Source organism: Myzus persicae, unplaced genomic scaffold (assembly GCF_001856785.1).
Source record: "Myzus persicae strain clone G006 unplaced genomic scaffold, MPER_G0061.0, whole genome shotgun sequence".
In the NCBI taxonomy this organism is placed as follows: domain Eukaryota; kingdom Metazoa; phylum Arthropoda; class Insecta; order Hemiptera; family Aphididae; genus Myzus; species Myzus persicae.
The window spans coordinates 3,995-21,351 of record NW_019104448.1 but is presented as its reverse complement, the minus strand read 5'-3'; the positions used below and the strand labels follow the sequence as shown (position 1 = coordinate 21,351).

The 17,357-nt window shown below is 27.9% G+C and overlaps 3 protein-coding genes across 3 annotated transcripts; 2 read left to right on the top strand and 1 right to left on the bottom strand.

The window, feature by feature from the left end:
• Positions 1–2,345: 2,345 nt before the first annotated feature.
• Positions 2,346–4,715, top strand: LOC111042237. The gene is made up of 4 exons (XM_022326778.1): positions 2,346–2,484; positions 2,608–2,715; positions 2,799–2,988; positions 4,688–4,715. The coding sequence occupies exons 1-4, from the start codon at positions 2,346–2,348 to the stop codon at positions 4,713–4,715; spliced, it is 465 nt and encodes a 154-aa protein (XP_022182470.1).
• A 482-nt stretch (positions 4,716–5,197) lies between these two features.
• On the top strand, positions 5,198–7,340 carry LOC111042236. Its single transcript, XM_022326777.1, has 3 exons — positions 5,198–5,258; positions 5,587–6,927; positions 7,078–7,340. Exons 1-3 carry the CDS (start codon positions 5,198–5,200, stop codon positions 7,338–7,340), a joined length of 1,665 nt encoding a protein of 554 aa, XP_022182469.1.
• Positions 7,341–10,277: 2,937 nt separating this feature from the next.
• On the bottom strand, positions 10,278–16,725 carry LOC111042235 (intracellular protein transport protein USO1-like). Its single transcript, XM_022326776.1, has 11 exons — positions 16,639–16,725; positions 16,135–16,356; positions 15,910–16,069; positions 15,725–15,841; positions 15,347–15,477; positions 14,839–15,037; positions 14,190–14,771; positions 13,926–14,054; positions 13,687–13,869; positions 13,407–13,592; positions 10,278–10,547 (listed from the first exon to the last, which is right to left on the bottom strand). The coding sequence occupies exons 2-10, from the start codon at positions 16,209–16,211 to the stop codon at positions 13,431–13,433; spliced, it is 1,740 nt and encodes a 579-aa protein (XP_022182468.1). The 5' UTR covers positions 16,212–16,356; positions 16,639–16,725; the 3' UTR covers positions 10,278–10,547; positions 13,407–13,430.
• Between the last annotated feature and the right edge of the window lie 632 nt (positions 16,726–17,357).

The following is a 17,357-nucleotide window of genomic DNA, read 5'->3' as shown; positions in this document are numbered from 1 at the left end:
TATATTAATTTTAATTATTTTATTTTGTATACTATATTATAACATATTTGTCAAAAATTGAGATTTTAAGTGGTACCAAGGTATAACATTTTTTATTATATTATTTTAACATTTTATTAATTTTAATTATTTTATTTTGTATACTATATTTTAACATATTTGTCGAAAATTGAGATTTTTAAGTGGTACCATAACTTAAGTCATTTTTCCAATATTTAAATTTTACTGATCACAAATAAAAACATAAATTTGGCAACGTTGCACAGTAAATCGTACGCAATCGTTTGATTTTTGGGGTAAATATTAAAGTTAATGGTTTAACGTACGCAATCGTGTTAACTTACGCAATCGTGTTCTTAAAAAGATTCATCGCACGCAATCGTGTGGTACCCGACCAGCCCACTCTAATCTTTTCGACTTCAGGAAATCTTTTAAATTGGTTGTATTACACAGAGTGTATAAGTCGATGTTTTTTCTTCGCTCGTATTCACCAGTATTGGGGTTTAATATAGGCCCATATATTTTTCTAAATATTTTCCTTTCAAAAGTCAATAGTTTAATCTCGTCACCCTGCGTCGTGGACCATGTCTCACAAGTCACAATCGTATATAACAATGGGGCGTAAATAGGCTATGTATAGTTTTTTTTTGTCTCTTGACAGTAGTTTTGATGTAAATATTTTTCTCATTGCCTAGTATCCTCGGTTTGCTGCACTTACTCTGGACTTAATCTCGTTATGCATATTTTTTTTATGATTTATATTAGCACCTAAGTACTTAAAATTTTCAACTTGTTCAAAAGATAAATGATCAATGCTCACATTTTGTAACTGAGTTAGATGTCTACTCATTAGCATATACTTAGTCTTATTTTCATTTATTTTAAGTCCCATCTTTTTACTTGACAGAATGAGCTTTTGTACCGTCCCTTCTAATTCCATTTTCGATTCTCCAAATAGTACAATATCATCCGCATAAGCTAATAAAGTTGAGCGCCCCAGTATTTCCATTTCTCGGTCTTCTTGCATATCTCTTATGACTTTTTCAAGAGCTAGATTGAAAAGTGAGGGAGATAGCGCGTCCCCTTGTTTCAGTCCACATCTGACCTCAAACTCCTTTGATGTTTCTCCAAAGAAACGCACTTTACAAAATGTGTTAGAATTGCAACACTTTATTAAGCTAACCAATTTCTTTGGTATTCCGAAATGTATAAGTGCTGACCATAACCGGTCTCTAAAAATGCTATCATAAGCTTGCTGAAAATCAATGAAAATCATATGTAGGTCTTTGTCAAACTCATAGTACTTTTCCATCACCTGTCTAAGGGTGAATATATGATCAGTAGTGGACTTGCTTTTCATGAAACCATACTGGTATTCACCGATTATTTTTATTGAATATTTTAAATTTAAAAATATTCCATGATAAGTAGCTTCCTATTAGATAAAGTAAAAATATTATTTAGATAACGCTTATTTCGTAAATTACCCAGGTAATATATGTGTCAACACTACCCATTATATAGTATATACATATATATTTAATATTTATATTATTATTATATAATCATACTCCGATTTGTTAAGATACTATAAAAGTACATTTTTGCTGATGAAAATAAAAAACATATAATATCTGTATGCGCCTTGAATAGGGGCAACCCGAAGGACCACTCGGCGGGCGCCCGAGAACTGAATATGACTATTTTGGGCCAATGCCACCACTAGCGCCGACTATTTGGGTGGGTAGGCAACTACAGGTGCCTTCGCCTGAAAGTGTGTAAGGTAGGCAATTCTATGCACGACGACGACGATCAGGATGGGAGATCCCTACCAAAGGAATTAGGATGATGCAAGCTAATTATGGGGAGGGAGGTCTCTGTGGTCGATTCTGTCTGGTGCAATTACCACAGAGCTCACAAAAAACAGGGACAGTACTTAAAGCTATCTTAACTACTGAAGTCTTGTGCTGTGGTTGAACTGGACCGACGGTGACCTGTACGACCTGGGCGGCCTCTCACACAACGTTCGTTGCTGGCGGACTTACGCGGGTGTGGATATCGCAATGGGTGATATTGTCCAAAGTCACCCCTCAGAATAATAATAATATAAGAACGTGACTCACGGCTTATGGGATGGCAACGCCAAGAATTTATTTCAATAATAATACAGTCGAGTCTCGATAACTCGAACCTCGATAACCTCAATAACTCGAATTTTTTTTTGTCCCTAAGAAATTCCTATACACTCAATGCAATATTTGTCGCGATAAGTATATGAATCAAATAAAAAAGCGTGGATGACGAATGCATTGTTTGAAAAATGGCTGTCTAATTTTGATAAAAAAATGAGTTTAAAAAGGAAAAAAGTACTCCTCTTAATTGACAATTGTACTGCAGCTCATAATACAAAAAAGAAATTAAATTCTATTAAAGTAGAATTTCTTCTACCAAATACGACTTCACAACTTCAGCCAATGGACCAAGGTATAATACAGAACTTTAAAATATTATATCGTAAAGAAATTATTCGCAAAATGGTTAATGATATCGATAAAGGTAGATCTTTTTCTATAAACTTGTTACAAACTATGTGAATGTGTTATAAAGCATGGGAAAATGTCGAGAAAAATACAATTGTTAATTGTTTTATTAAATCTGGAATTTCAACTAAGGAAAAAGAAATCAAATATACTCATTTAGAAAGCGACAATGGAGGTTCCGATTGGAAACTTATAGTAGATCACTATAAATTTGAACCAGAAATTAAATTTCATACATTTACTGAAATAGACACTAAGATACATACCCTGGAGTATTAAGTGATCAAGACATTGTAGACGCAGTGCAACCGACTCTTAAATCCGACTCAGACGAAGATGAAGAGGATGAATATCCATTAGTTGTCTCTACAAAAGAAGCGAAAGTATCACTTGATAAATTAAGAGTATTCATTGAAAAAACCGAAGGTGCAGATGAAATACTTTTCAAGTACTTGGGGGTCATTGAAGACTTTATTTTAAAACAACCCAAACGTCAAACTCTTATTTCAAATTATTTTTCTAAAAAATTGTAAGAAATTTACATATTTTGTGTTTTAAAATGTAATCTTTCAATAAATTTTTAATTAATAAATAAGGAAATGAGTTTTAAAATTTAATTTTTTAATTTTAATTATAGTTTATAAATATACACATAATACTTCTAATAAAAACAAATTAAAAAAAAAAATAATGTCTAACTCGAATTTTTTGGTATTTTTAAAAAAATTCTAGTTTTGGAACTCGAAAAATACATAAGTCGAATTTATTTTTATGTCCCTTGACATTCGAGTTATCGAGACTCGACTGTAGTAGGTAGAACTGATGCCGTTATAATAACGGAGACAGGTATTATCGCAATAACAACACAAAATAATAATTTCTGGTCACATTGACCACACATTTGATTATACACTATTCATAATATTATAATAATTAGTTGTTGTGTGTATCAAACAACTAAAAAAGAAAAACACCGAAACAAAACAAAAGCGACAATAAAGTGTTTTACGCTACATTAGTGGAGAAGAGAAGATATATATGAACAATGATAATAATTTCACAACAAGGGCGTTGGCCATAAACATAATGATAAGTTAACATAGGAGACAAACAAAAACAATATAATAAGTCGTGTATGAGGCAGCGAGCTGATCGATAACTCACATTAAAACAACACAAAGAGATTAAATAAATATAACAATCATAATAATTCGCAATCAATGGTATGAGAGGTGTATGGATGAAGAGGGAACTAGTTGGAGTAGGTCGTCGTTGCCGTACAGAATTACACACCGCGATGCGCTAATAGCTTGGCGCGAACAATATCATTATTACTTTGCTATATTTACTTTACTTTTTATATACATTTGGTTTAATAACATTTTAACTATTTGGGCTTTACGATAATAACTCGTGTGAAAGTAAATAACTTTAATAAAAAATAATAATAAACAATCAATGTACAATTTTTTTTTTGTATGATTAATGGGTACTTTTTTCCTTATACATTTTTGGCGTCCATACTGCTACTGGTCTCATCTCTGAAACATTTTTTGTATTCACCTAGTGATTTATAATTGAATTCAAGGATAACACACCCATTATAACTACAAGGTAATCTTCGCAGTTTGATGTCTACTATACAGCAGAGTGAGTTCTCCAGTTTTGATGAAAAATGTTTTTGGTGACTAATTCTAAACATTGAATTTCATGGGTAGTAATAATGAGTCATTGATATAGCTACGAATTATTAGATGAGTATGTAAGCTCAATCGTTATTTAATTATTGGAGAAAAATAATAATTATCTGTTGACTGTCGACATTTATTTACAATTTGATTAGTTTCTTATTGTAATTTGATAAAATAAAACTGATTGTTGAATTAATATTGTAAATTAAATTAAATGTTAAATCTGATACTCTGTTAAATGTTAAATTTAGTTAGTGTTTAGATAATTCGTAATTCGTATTTATTATCTATATTATGAGCAAAAGTGATATCCAAAGGTTATATCAGCTATACGCCTATACGTGACCACGGGATGCTTTTAATGTGATATTCAGTATTCTATAATTTCGAAAAAAAAAATACTTTACTTGTTTAGTATATGAATTGTAATGTATGAAAACCGTGTTACATTGTTAGTGATGAAAAAGAGGCATTAAAAAGTTGAAATATGAATGCAAATATTCATGGATATTCGCATATAATAATATGAATGGAAAAGTCGTTGCCTATTGGAGGTTTATAATATGATAGTTATTATTCTATGTCAATAAAATATATTTTTAAATATTTGTGTAGATTTATACAAAAATATAGGAATAAATAAAACAAATAACAACAATTATAAAAATTTAATAAATTTAATTAGTATTTTAATTATTGGGAAGCGAAAAATATACTTATTGAGCACGGTAGGATTATTTTTAGAAGTACATTTAAGATACCTTTCCATTATTATGCCTATTAAAAATCAAATAACTGTAATAAGTCTTAAACATGTTAAGGAAGATGTCTTTCTTTAAAGTTTGATTTTACCCAATCAATATTACATTTAAAATGTAAAACCAGGGGATTAATTCTCTTTAAAAACGTTTATTATTACGAAAATACGAACGTATACAACCAATGATATATACTAGGGATGGCACAATGTCAATTGACCAGTCAATTGACCGGTCAGAATGTGGTCAATTGACCAGTCAATTGACCGGTCAGAATGTGGTCAATTGACCACAAAGATTTTGACCGGTCAAAATCCAGTCAAAATAAAAAAAAAACTTCCATGGTTATACTAAACATCGTTTTTAGACAAATCTGCTGTCCAATATTGAAATTTTGTACTAATAAACGTTATGTTGGTCACACTGATATTTCTGTAATTAGTTATCAAAATTATCGTCCATGGTGTTATCATATTATAATTATTATATTATCCCTCAAGATTTTGATATTTGTTAACGTGAAACGTNTTATATTATCCCTCAAGATTTTGATATTTGTTAACGTGAAACGTATTTTTTTTATGTTTTGTTTTTTAGATGATGTTTCTATGCAAGTAAATAAAAGTGAGAAAACAAATAACAATAACTCAAGCACTTTAATTGAAAAAGAATTGTACGAAGAACACAAATTAAATAAAATGAAACAAAGTTCGGTATCAACTTATATCGACCGTATGAATCAGAATGAACAAACCAATTTAACTTATTTATTTGCAAAGGCAGTCTATGCCAGTAATATTCCATTTCAAATTGTTGATAGTCCTTATTTAAAAAGTTTTTTTGATGCATTAAGGCCCACATTTAAATTACCTAGTCGTAAGCAGTTGGCTGGAAAACTTTTGGATAATGCTTGTACTGAAACCAGTAATCATATATCATCATGCATTAAAAACGCAAAATGTATTGCAATAGTTTCTGATGGGTGGAGCAATCAAAGAAATGAAGGTATCATAAACTATATGCTTACTACACCTCAACCTTTGTTCTACAAATTTGTAGCATGTGAAGAAAATAGACACACCAGTGACTATATTGCAATTGAATTTTGTACTGTCATTGAAGAAATTGGACCAGAAAAAGTCTATGGAATAACTACTGATAACGCAGCAAATATGAGGGCTGCATGGACAATTGTTAAGGAAAAATATCCTCATATCCAAACATACAGTTGTGCCTCTCATTCTATGCAATTGTTTGCCATGGATGTTGAAAAACAAAAAAAATATGCTACTCATTTAATCCAAGTTAAGAAAATAGTACAGTTTTTCAAAAACCGTCATGTCGCTGCTCATATTTTTAGTAAGTATCGCGAACAGTATGGGATTACTTCAACTCTATCAACATCTGTAGCTACACGTTGGGCTTCTAGTATTAAATCAATTCAGCAGTTACAGATAAACAAAAAAGCTCTTAAATCAAGTGTTGTTGATGAAGAAATTGCCTCTTCTATACCATCAAATCAACAAAATTTGTTTAAGCAAATAGTAAAATGGGTTCTGGATGAAGAAGTATTTTGGTTAAAAAATCAACATTTTATAAATTTGTTTTCACCAGTCTCCAATTCAATTACCAAAATGGAGTCTGATTCTTGTGAACTATCAGAAGTTTATAATGAGTTTATGAAAGTAAAAAAACATGTTGAGGAAAATAATTCATCTTCTTTAAGTCTAAGTCAAAATGAAAAATCCATAGTTGAATTAATTGAGCACCGTATAAATAAGGTAATTACACCTACACATCATGCATGCTATTTACTTGATCCAAGACACCAAGGAGAGAATTTAAAATCTGAAGAAGAAGACAATGCTATTGATTTAATTAAGTTGATCTGGAAACATTTAAATAATGTAGACATGGAGCTTAATAGTGAACAAGAAAGTAGTATTATATCAGACATTATTAATTTCAAAGCTAGAAGTGGTCCTTTTCAAAGTCGTTCATCATGGACAGCAATTAACTCTATAAAAAATAACTCTATTACAGCAGCAAATTGGTGGAAAGGTAATTTTAAAAACTAAAGTGTTCTAGCTGATGTTGCTGAAGTACTGCTAACATTACCAAGCTCTACAGCGTGTGCTGAACGTAATTGGTCTGTTTGGGGAAATATCCATTCAAAAAACCGTAATAAACTTAAAACATCTACAACTGGAAAATTAGCATCTGTTTACCATAACCTTAGATTGCTGAAAAATATGGAAATAGATACAGAGGACCCAGTTTTCATTTCTAATGAAATTGAAGACAATGTTAGTGAGAACATTGAGATTGATGTGCAAATTGATAGTACCTAATTAAGTTTTTTTAACTTAATGTAATTATGTAGATTGTAGATGACCATGACTTACTTGTTTTTAAATTTAAAGTTTATATATATGTATTTTATACTGTTATTAATTAGTAATTCCTATTGAAAGTTGAAATTTATGTTTATTTATTCAAAGATGTCAATATTTTATTTATTTTTTTTATTTTATTTTATAATTTATTTTAATTTTATAATGCATTATTAATAAAAACTAAAAAGTAAAGACTGATATTTTATTTATTTGTAAACAAAATTGTATGTATTCATTATTAAATAGGTGTAAAAATGTTTTTGTTGCTATTTGATGGTCTTAACTTTTAATAAACTTTTTCCATTTAAATACAACATTTGAATTAAGGACAGGAAAAAAAAAAGATTTTGACCGATTTTGACAATTTTGACGAGTCAAAATCTGGTCAATTGTCATTAAAAGATTTTGACCGGTCAAAAACCCATCCCTAATATATACTATATAGTTAATAATAAATAATAATGAATTATAAGTACTGTGAACACAGATATCTGCCCGCTTGACGCCGTCTTTTCTTTAGCTTCTAAAACAAAGATAAAATGTGTAAAAGAATTAAGAAAAAAATCATTTTATTTTCTACATGTGCCTTAATAATATAATGTAATATGGACATGTCCTTGATCTGGATTAAACTTTTGTATAAATGGTGAATATGTATATGGATATGTATATGTGTGGTCAACTCGGGTCTCGAGTATATTAAATACGTGTCGTTTTTATATTCTTCAGCTTTTCCAACACAATTAAAATGTATTTATGTAGGTATTGCCGCAAAAAATCATTTTTTTAAAACGTCTACAGGAAACGATTAATATAATTTTTCTTCTTTATAAAAGCCCCTTCGCGGGCAGTAACATAGGCTTAAGAATAATTTTATTGAGAGGAAAATAATATATTTTATTCACATTGTATCTGTGAATTAATGTTCACTGTGAGCGTATTTATTATTGTATCGACTGCAAGAGCTTGACTGACATGGGAGCCACACTGAAACATGAGAGCTATACTGACCTGAGAGTAGCACTGACACATCAACACATGAGAGCTAAACTGGCCTGACCTGAAAACAGGAATGAAACATGAGAGCTTAACTGACCTGGGAGCCATACTGAAACATGAGAACTATACTGACCTGAGAGTAAAGCTATATATATGTATAACTATTTTGTATTTAACATAGGGTGTTACCACTGGGCATCTTCCCTAATCTAATTACCCATATTATTTTTTTACTTGTCACTCACCAAACCTACTTATTGTATAAAAACCATGTATACATTGTAGATTTCTTCAAATAAAAAAAAAAAAAAACTATTTTGTATAGTAGACAAAATTTATAATAATCGTTCGGCCTGCTTGACATTCGTCAGCCGAACGAGGTTAGTCTCGTCTCATCACTTGCTCCGTGTATTGTTGCTGCTAGGTCATCGGTAAAGTAAAATATTTTATATTACATTTTAAAATATACGTTACATTATACTCGGTATAATTAGTTGTCTTGTCGAACATCCAAATCATATTTCCCCGTATGGTACTTGGTACTGAATACTGATCTATCACCACGGATATACAATTACACACCGTATACCAGTAGTGATAGACAATAATTTAATTGTTAACACGTAAGACGTAACACTAGTATGTGTATGAATTCAACCAATTTATGGGATGACTTTGAACAACTTCAACTTTAAAAAAGTTATTTAATTTAAATTAACATTAATTGGAATGTCTCTATTAGAATTGTAGACATGTCGAGATAAAATAATATTCTTCAGCAAACTTCTTTTGAGCTATTGTCCATACATGTTTGACTTTATTTTCGATTTATGTATACAAAAAATTATAAAAATATCGAATAATATTTGTCAATGTGTAGGTGTTTAAATACCCGTATATGTATGGTTTAACCACTGTAAATATTGGCTGTGGACTTATTTAATAAAAATTTTCTTTTGACCGTCATAATAAACACAATGACAAATGAATATATTGTATACGCTATATGGATGATTCAAGCCTCAAAACCAGTGCCAAATTGAGAAATAAAACTGGCCAGAGTTAACAATAAACATTTTCTCAACGCCCAATGATGAGTTATTTCAATATAACATATTAATAATATTGTGAATTAATATTTCTGTACGAATTCTAACATTGTAAACAAATGTTCTGCTACAAATTGTCAAAATGTTTCACTTATTATTGCAATAACATACTTTTGAGTTTTTGTAAATAATATATATCCTATAAATATTTCTTTTTACAACATTTTTTTTTCATATTAATAAAAAATAAGATAAATAACTGATATTACTAAAAACAATATTACATACATATAAACTAAAATCACATTTTTTAATTTAAATTTAAAATTATAAAAATGTCAGAATTAGAAATTCAAATATTTATGAAAAAAAATGTTCATATAATAATTGATATTTGTAATGCTGTAAGTATGCTAACTTATGAAGAACCTTATAATACATTTAGGCTATTTTTGCATTCCACTAATAATAACTTGAAAATAATCTTGTTATACATTTTCAATCTTTTTGAATTAAAAATCTTTATGATTCTATAGGAGAGAAAGGGGGCAAAGTACATAAGCATCCAGCTATATAGTAAGTATCGATTGTATGTTACCTATACTTTGTCATTGAGGAGTAAAACAACACTGTAATGTATAAGTTAAACTTGGATTCAATAATAGGTTGTTGCATAACATGAACCAAAAGACCAAAGACTTTCTGTTCACAAGTACTAATAAGCACATTTTTATCATACAACTATAATGCTATATTTTTATTCATATTATACACTTAAATGTAATATAAAAAGAAAAAAAATGCATATAAATATTGATAAAATAAATAAAAATGTTATGTTACACACAAATGCATATGAAAATTATTTTAGGTCACAATATTATTATTCACTAAAGTCATAATCTTTTAAAAATACTCCTGATTTCCGGATAGTCATTGAATTTATGGAAATTGTTCAAGAATCATTGTCTTTGGTTTGAGTTGACAAATCACATTTTTTTCTGTTTTCAATACTGAGATTCAACTGTGCCATGAAGTTATCACATCTTGTTTTAAGTTGACGGTGTTCCATATAAATCGGACCCAAAAACTTTTTACATGACTTGCTGATTTTCTGAAAGACAATACATTTTTATTTATTTATTTTCATCTTTATATGTCTGGGGGGGGGGGGAGACATTTTACAACATCTTAATAATCCTATGTTGGGTTTTAAGTTTATTTTTATTACCTTTTTTTCCATAGAACATAAGTACCTTGTGTGTTACAAAGCTAACTAATTACGAATATTAAAAAGGCAAAAAATAATCTCCATTTATTTTTTAGGTATATATATAGTATTATTTATGTAATATGTATAACAATTTAAAACGATTGCTAAGAGTTAAATTTTTCTATGCGCTTATATATATGGAGCTGAACTATCAATCTACAAACAATTTAATAAATAAATAAATTTAAAAAATAACTTGTTAAATTCTTTGATTGTGACTTTCAATAAATGATCGGAAAATTCTTGTTTTATTTCTCAAAAAATATTGATATTATTATTTTGTAGGTATTCATTTACAGAATAACTTTATCATAAATACATTATTTTATAAGCTGAACTATCATCAGTGTCCGCCTTACAAATTACAAATTTGCAAAAATAATCATTAATATTTTTATAATTTATATGTGGTACCAGGTAATGTATTTTTTTATTTTATAACATAAATTTTATCCTATAATATTGGTTTATATAAGTATACTGAATCATGCATGAAGATAAGTTTGCTATCCATATTTTATGTCAAAACAATATTGATAAAGTTTGCCATTAGGTGTTCAAAAGTTTTATTTTATTAAAATGCACATTTCATAATAAATGTCTGGAATAAATAAGCATAAATAATACCATGGAATCGCTGGAGATAAGAAGGAAGAGACTGGACCTGTGTTTTATTTTTAAATTACTCAATGGACAAGTTTACTGTCCACATTTAATTTCAAACTTAAGCTTTCTGGTTCCTAGTCGAAGTACTAGACAATTAAATACGTTCTATGTTTCATTACAATCTACTAACTATGGCAAAAACGCAATTATGAATCGATGTATGGAATTAGTTAATACATATAATGTTGATTTATTCTTGTGTACAACTGTTGATTTGTTTAAAATATATTTAAATAATTTATTAATATGTATTTGTCGAATCTAGTACCTAACAAAGATGTGTATTATCCTATTATTATATATTTTTATACTATAATTAGTCAACTACCTTAATATTATTATTATTTTTGTGTTTATTACCTATTAATTAGTATAATTCGTCTGTAGTATATAAGAAATTATTTTATAACAGTAAACTACATCGACCCTTTTTTTGTATATTTTTTATTGGGCATAAATAAATAAGTGTAATTTTCATTGAATAGGTGTTAGTAAATAGAAATGTTATTACACATTAATTGAGTCAATTAATTGACTCAATATTACAAGTCAAAGCATGTAAATTTATACACGTTAAAATATATTCATAATAATACTTGATATTAAAGAAGAATGGAAATAGAACATTTTGTAATCATTTTAGTCAAAACATACTCAGTAAAAAATGACCTGTCCTGAAAAATATATAAAAGAGTAATAATGCGTTTTTCCACAATTGATAAAAATTTTACAAAATATAATGTTTGTAGTTAATATTAACTAATGATGCAATAATTTAGGTATTAAAATATAGGCAAAAATGTGTACTGCACTATTTACAGTCAAAGCTGGGCTTTAACAAGTTGAAAAGTCCAAGTTAAGTTAGTTTTAACTAAATTACATAGTGAGTTACTTATTAGAAGAGTAACTTCTAACTCTAAGTAACTTCAGAGTTAATTTATTTTATTTTCATATTGAGTTATTTTTTTCATGAAACCACAGATTTAAAATAGGAATTATTTTGAAAAAAATAATTTTATAAAAAATTTTTAATAATAATAATAATAATTGGAAGCAACAGGTATTCTTTAAAGATACAATAAGTAATAAGTAGTAATGAATATAATATCGAGAAACACAGATTATATTATAAACATTATAAACATAGATGTCATAGAGGTAACAACTTCATTGAAAAAAGAAAAATATAACTATTCACTTTCACTTATTATTCCATACACATTTGTATACTCATTAATCTTAATTAATTTATAGTTATTACTTATTATATTTTTATTCATTTATTGTATTTAATTAATTTACTTATTCATAACTGAATCAAATAATATTTGATATTATATGTGTAGGTCATCAGTTATATTCTAATGATTGATTTCATAAGTATAATTTAGAAAGTAGTACACCATAAATAGGCACATAAAAATAATTATTTAGTAGGATTTTGTCGTTGATTAAAATACTTATAGTACTTCCGTCAATAAACATTGATACATACATTTATTTAAAACTGTAAGACCTTTTTTAAATTACTATGTTATTTATTAGCTTTAAAAAAAAGTAGAAATTTTTATTTTATAAGAAAAAAAGGACTGATTTTTAACAAGTCAGTTTTACTTTCTAGTGAACTTACAACTTTTACAAGTTTTAAAAAAAAGAAAATTAACTCTATCTTTTACCTTTACTAAATGAGTTGAAAAAATAGTTGCACATGCTACATTTCCTAACGTTGATATAATGTTATAGTGTGAACTTGGATAATCGATAGATTGTTTATATAAATTGTAAAATGTATTGTCTACGCTCTACACGCACACCAACCATCAATTATATGTATGTTTTAATGACTAATGACATTATTCTGAGTAACATTGTTTCTATCCAGATTACCAAATAATATAAATTTAATATGCATAATATTTTAAATTTTTAACGTAAAATTATCACAGAGTAAAATAACATAAGCAGGAATAAAAAATTAACTTTTAAGTCGTACAGTTGAATAGAAAAAAATCATAGAATTAAATTATAATTTACCCATTATTAAAATAGACATCAACATCAATGGTGACTGCTTACTGAAAGAAAATTAAGATATTCTTTTAATTGGAAAATTTCATCTCTAAGTAAGTTCCTTTGTTGCATTAGACTTTGGCATTCCATTCCTGATTTTTCATGATTATATTTTAAGTCAAACTGCTTGTTCTTAAATTCACCATTTGTCTAAATAAAAATATAAAAGTAGAAGTAAAAGTCTAAGTAAAATGCAAAAACATAAATTGAAAATCATATATTATATTTTATAGAAATAACAAACTTTTTCTTTTTTTAGACACTTCTCATATTCTTCTTTGAATTGACTGTTTGCTCCTTCGCGGTCAACTTTGTCGACTGGAATAACAATTTGAGATTTTAATCTTTCATTTTCAATTTTAAGGTTTTCCATTTCTTTTTCTATCTTCATACAGTAACTCGAAAATTCTAGTTGAATGCAATTGATCTGTGAAAAAAATAAAAAGTAATACTTTCATAAAAATACTATGAAAAAATAATTACTTGTTCTTCAAATTCAACATGTTCGTCAATTGAAGGCAATTTATTATCAGTTGTCTCTCCTAACATATCAATGTAGCTTTTAATCTTGACTTCTAGATTATTCAGTTTTTCATTACTAACTTTTTTCTCCTATATAAAAATTTAAATCTAATTTTTCAAAAAGAAAATAAACTATTATTTTACCTATACCTAAAATAAGGCAATTAGTTTTATAAACAAATACAGTTAATAACAATCCAAACAATTTAAATAAGAAGTACTAACCAATTCATTTAGTTTACGCTCTTCTTCTAATTTAAGTAAACAATATTCTTCAAACTCAAAGTATTCATTGCGCAAGGCATCCATAGTAAGTTTCAGGTCAGTATTTTCATCCTTCAACTGTTCAGCCTCATTAAGTGCTTTGTCTGCTATTTCACATACTTCATTGTACCTAGATTCCCAGAACTTTTCAATCTTTGCACACTTGTATTGGAGCTTCTGATTTTCTGATTTACACTGATTGTACATTTGCTTCAATTTTTCAACGCTGCCATTTGTCATTTCTATCAAAGTAGAACCCATAAATTCTGTTTCTATTGAATTTTCAAATTGTTTATTCAATGGCCTCTCAGTTGAATAAGTCATAAAACTATCTGGAGATTCAACAAAATTTCTTATTTCTAGTGACTCGTTTTGTTCATGATCTGATTTTGGCATTTGTTTCAAATGTTCCATACAGTCAATTAATTTATCTAAATCACATGATTCAATTTGTGACTGAAAAGGCAGAGTTGTTTTTATATTTTTTGCAAACATTGATGGTGTCTGAGGTGATTTGTGATCTGATTTTTGTGCATTTTCAACCTGTCAAACAAAATGAAAACAATTGTTCAATCATATAAATTCATAGTTTACTACATGTTTTACTTACTTTATTCCATGTATCAAAGTCAGAATCAGACGTTTCAAATGTATTTGCACAATCACTTCCACTTTCCTCAACAGACAATTTGGTAGTCAATTCTTTTACTTTGCAAAAGCAGTTGGCAGAGCAGTTAGGACTATTCTTTTCTTTTAAAAAATTACTGACGTGAATATCAAATGACCTACCAGTACCCATATTTTCTATCCTAAAAAATCACAAAACCAATATAAATAAATGCTCCATTTTATAACAGTTAAATCATAGGCGTGTCCAGACCTCATTCGCCGTTTATGCACAACTGTGGAATATCCAGGAGAGACAAAAACTACACCCCCTCCCTCGTCAATAGAAAAATTCTGTTAGGGTATTGGGGTTTAACCACCGAATTTAAAGATTTTAAATTAATTTTTTTAATTTAGATCAAATTTTGCAAGTCATGCCTGTGCAGTGTGCATGACAGGCAAGACCCGTGGACACGCCTTGAGTTAAATCTTAATGATATAACAATACACACATTTTAGTTGCTTTAAGCTCAATAACAGATTCATTGTTTTGCTCTCTAAGATACTTATTTTCATTTTTCAAACAATCAATTTTTTGCAAGAGATCAATAATTTGTGCATTTTTAGATTCCAGTTCTAGTTCCTATAGTTCAATAAAATACATCGAAAGGTTAACTTAAAAACTAGTTATTTTTTTAAAGAATACTCTTAATAATTATGAGTACTACTCAAATTATTGGTAGTGCCATTTAGATAAAACTTAGTTTCATTTAATACTTTAGGCTTAGCTTCAGGTGGGTTTAAATTATGTGCTTTCACATTTTGTCTGAAGAGCTAACAAGAGAAAATGATAAAATAAATACTTAAAATAATATTAAATGACGGATTACCTTAAGTCGTAACTGTGAGATTTCTTGAACTTGAAATTCTAGTGAAACATTTTTTTGTTTTATTTGATCTAATTGTTCATTTAATTGAGTATTTTCAATTTCTAATAAACTCCGTTGCTAAAATAATTATACATGTAAATTAATACTACTTAAAATTAAAAATTAATTGTCCATACCAATCTTACTTTTTTGTTGTTTAAAAGTTTAGATTGTAATTTTATTTCATTATTTTGTACTTGTAGTAGTTTATCTTTGAGCAAAATGTTTTGGTTATATAATTGACATTTTTCTGAACCCCATCGATTTATGAGGGTTTTTCGTTCTTCGTGTTTTAGTTCCAAAGCACTAAAAAATGTATAATTTCTCAATTAGAATTATTGTTTATAAATTACTTTAAATTATATGCTTACGCTATTTTGTACATAATTTTGTTTGATGAAGATTTTTGTAATGGCATATTATTTTCATCAACTTCTTGTGCAATCATTACTGCTTTATCGTAGTATTTTACACAGAATGTTTACCACCCTATAATCCAATTCATCCTTTTCATAACTACCAAAACTATGTTATACAATTATTTTTTAAGCGGTTTTAGTATAATTCTGTATACCTACAAATCATCACCAGTACTGTAAAAAACAACAAAACATTAAGTAAATATTTATTGTGAATATCAACATTCAATAATTTGCTCAGCAAGAATAACAAGATTTATGTTAGGTTCTTCACAACAGTACACCTACACTATCAATATTATAAAAAAAACAATGAATTACAATAAAAAATTGAAAGCGTCTTGTCATGAGTTAGATTATGAACATATTAAAATGTAATAATTTAGTTTTTTTCATCGGTATATCAACAAAGTTAAGGAATCTTTTCACATTATTATTAATACTAAGTCTACTCACCAATTAATAGGAGACGTGATATTGTGAACGTAGCCAATGTATACCTGGTGTTTATTTTAACTCCAACGATTATGAATTGCTTTAATAATAATCGAACAAAAAAAAAAAATATTTCTTTCCTCAACGATAACAACTATGATTATAATAATTTATAATGATCACACGAAAATACAAAATAGGTAATTATATTATTAGCTTATATCTCTCTTTCTTTTGTATGGTGATATGTGTGGTATAGTAAACATATGTTGGTCGGTAATTCTATCTGAAATATTGATATTTAATAGGTACATCACTATTTCTATGATAGTCTTTACTTAATTATAATATAGTACACATTATTCCCCTCTGCTTTTGCTGTTCTTTTTATTATTTACAGTTGTAATTTTAAGATAAATGATTTTAAATGTTATATTTATTTATATTATTATAACATTGTTATTATGAAATCATATTTAATTTTTATGGTTTAAAATTCTAATTTTTAGAATCAAATGTTTAAATATTACAAAAATAATGTTTTCATAAGCTACAACAGCTAATATGTGGCTAGATCTATGCTGGATGTTTGGACTTTTGGAGTTGAGGAGAAAACTTTAAATGTCGATGACAAGCAACAGTGACGGCCCGAACTTTTCGAGTCTTTGAAGCAAATTATACATTATTAATTTTTTTACCACCAACCATCCCTTTAATTACAACAAAATGATAATTAACTA

Excerpts from the sequence above, each read along its gene's own strand:
- LOC111042236 (XM_022326777.1), top strand. The coding sequence starts at position 5,198 with ATGTCAATTGACCAGTCAATTGACCGGTCAGAATGTGGTCAATTGACC. Across the intron at positions 5,259-5,586 it reads ATTGACCAGTCAATTGACCG|ATGATGTTTCTATGCAAGTA; the intron begins GTCAGAATGTGG and ends TTTGTTTTTTAG. Across the intron at positions 6,928-7,077 it reads GCTTAATAGTGAACAAGAAA|CTGATGTTGCTGAAGTACTG; the intron begins GTAGTATTATAT and ends AAAGTGTTCTAG.
- LOC111042237 (XM_022326778.1), top strand. The coding sequence starts at position 2,346 with ATGAGTTTAAAAAGGAAAAAAGTACTCCTCTTAATTGACAATTGTACT. Across the intron at positions 2,485-2,607 it reads ACTTCAGCCAATGGACCAAG|CATGGGAAAATGTCGAGAAA; the intron begins GTATAATACAGA and ends TGTGTTATAAAG. Across the intron at positions 2,989-4,687 it reads GCAGATGAAATACTTTTCAA|TGATGAAAAAGAGGCATTAA; the intron begins GTACTTGGGGGT and ends TTACATTGTTAG.
- LOC111042235 (XM_022326776.1), bottom strand. The coding sequence starts at position 16,211 with ATGATTGCACAAGAAGTTGATGAAAATAATATGCCATTACAAAAATCT. Across the intron at positions 16,070-16,134 it reads AAAATTATGTACAAAATAGC|TGCTTTGGAACTAAAACACG; the intron begins GTAAGCATATAA and ends TACATTTTTTAG. Across the intron at positions 14,055-14,189 it reads AGCGTAAACTAAATGAATTG|GAGAAAAAAGTTAGTAATGA; the intron begins GTTAGTACTTCT and ends ATTTTTATATAG.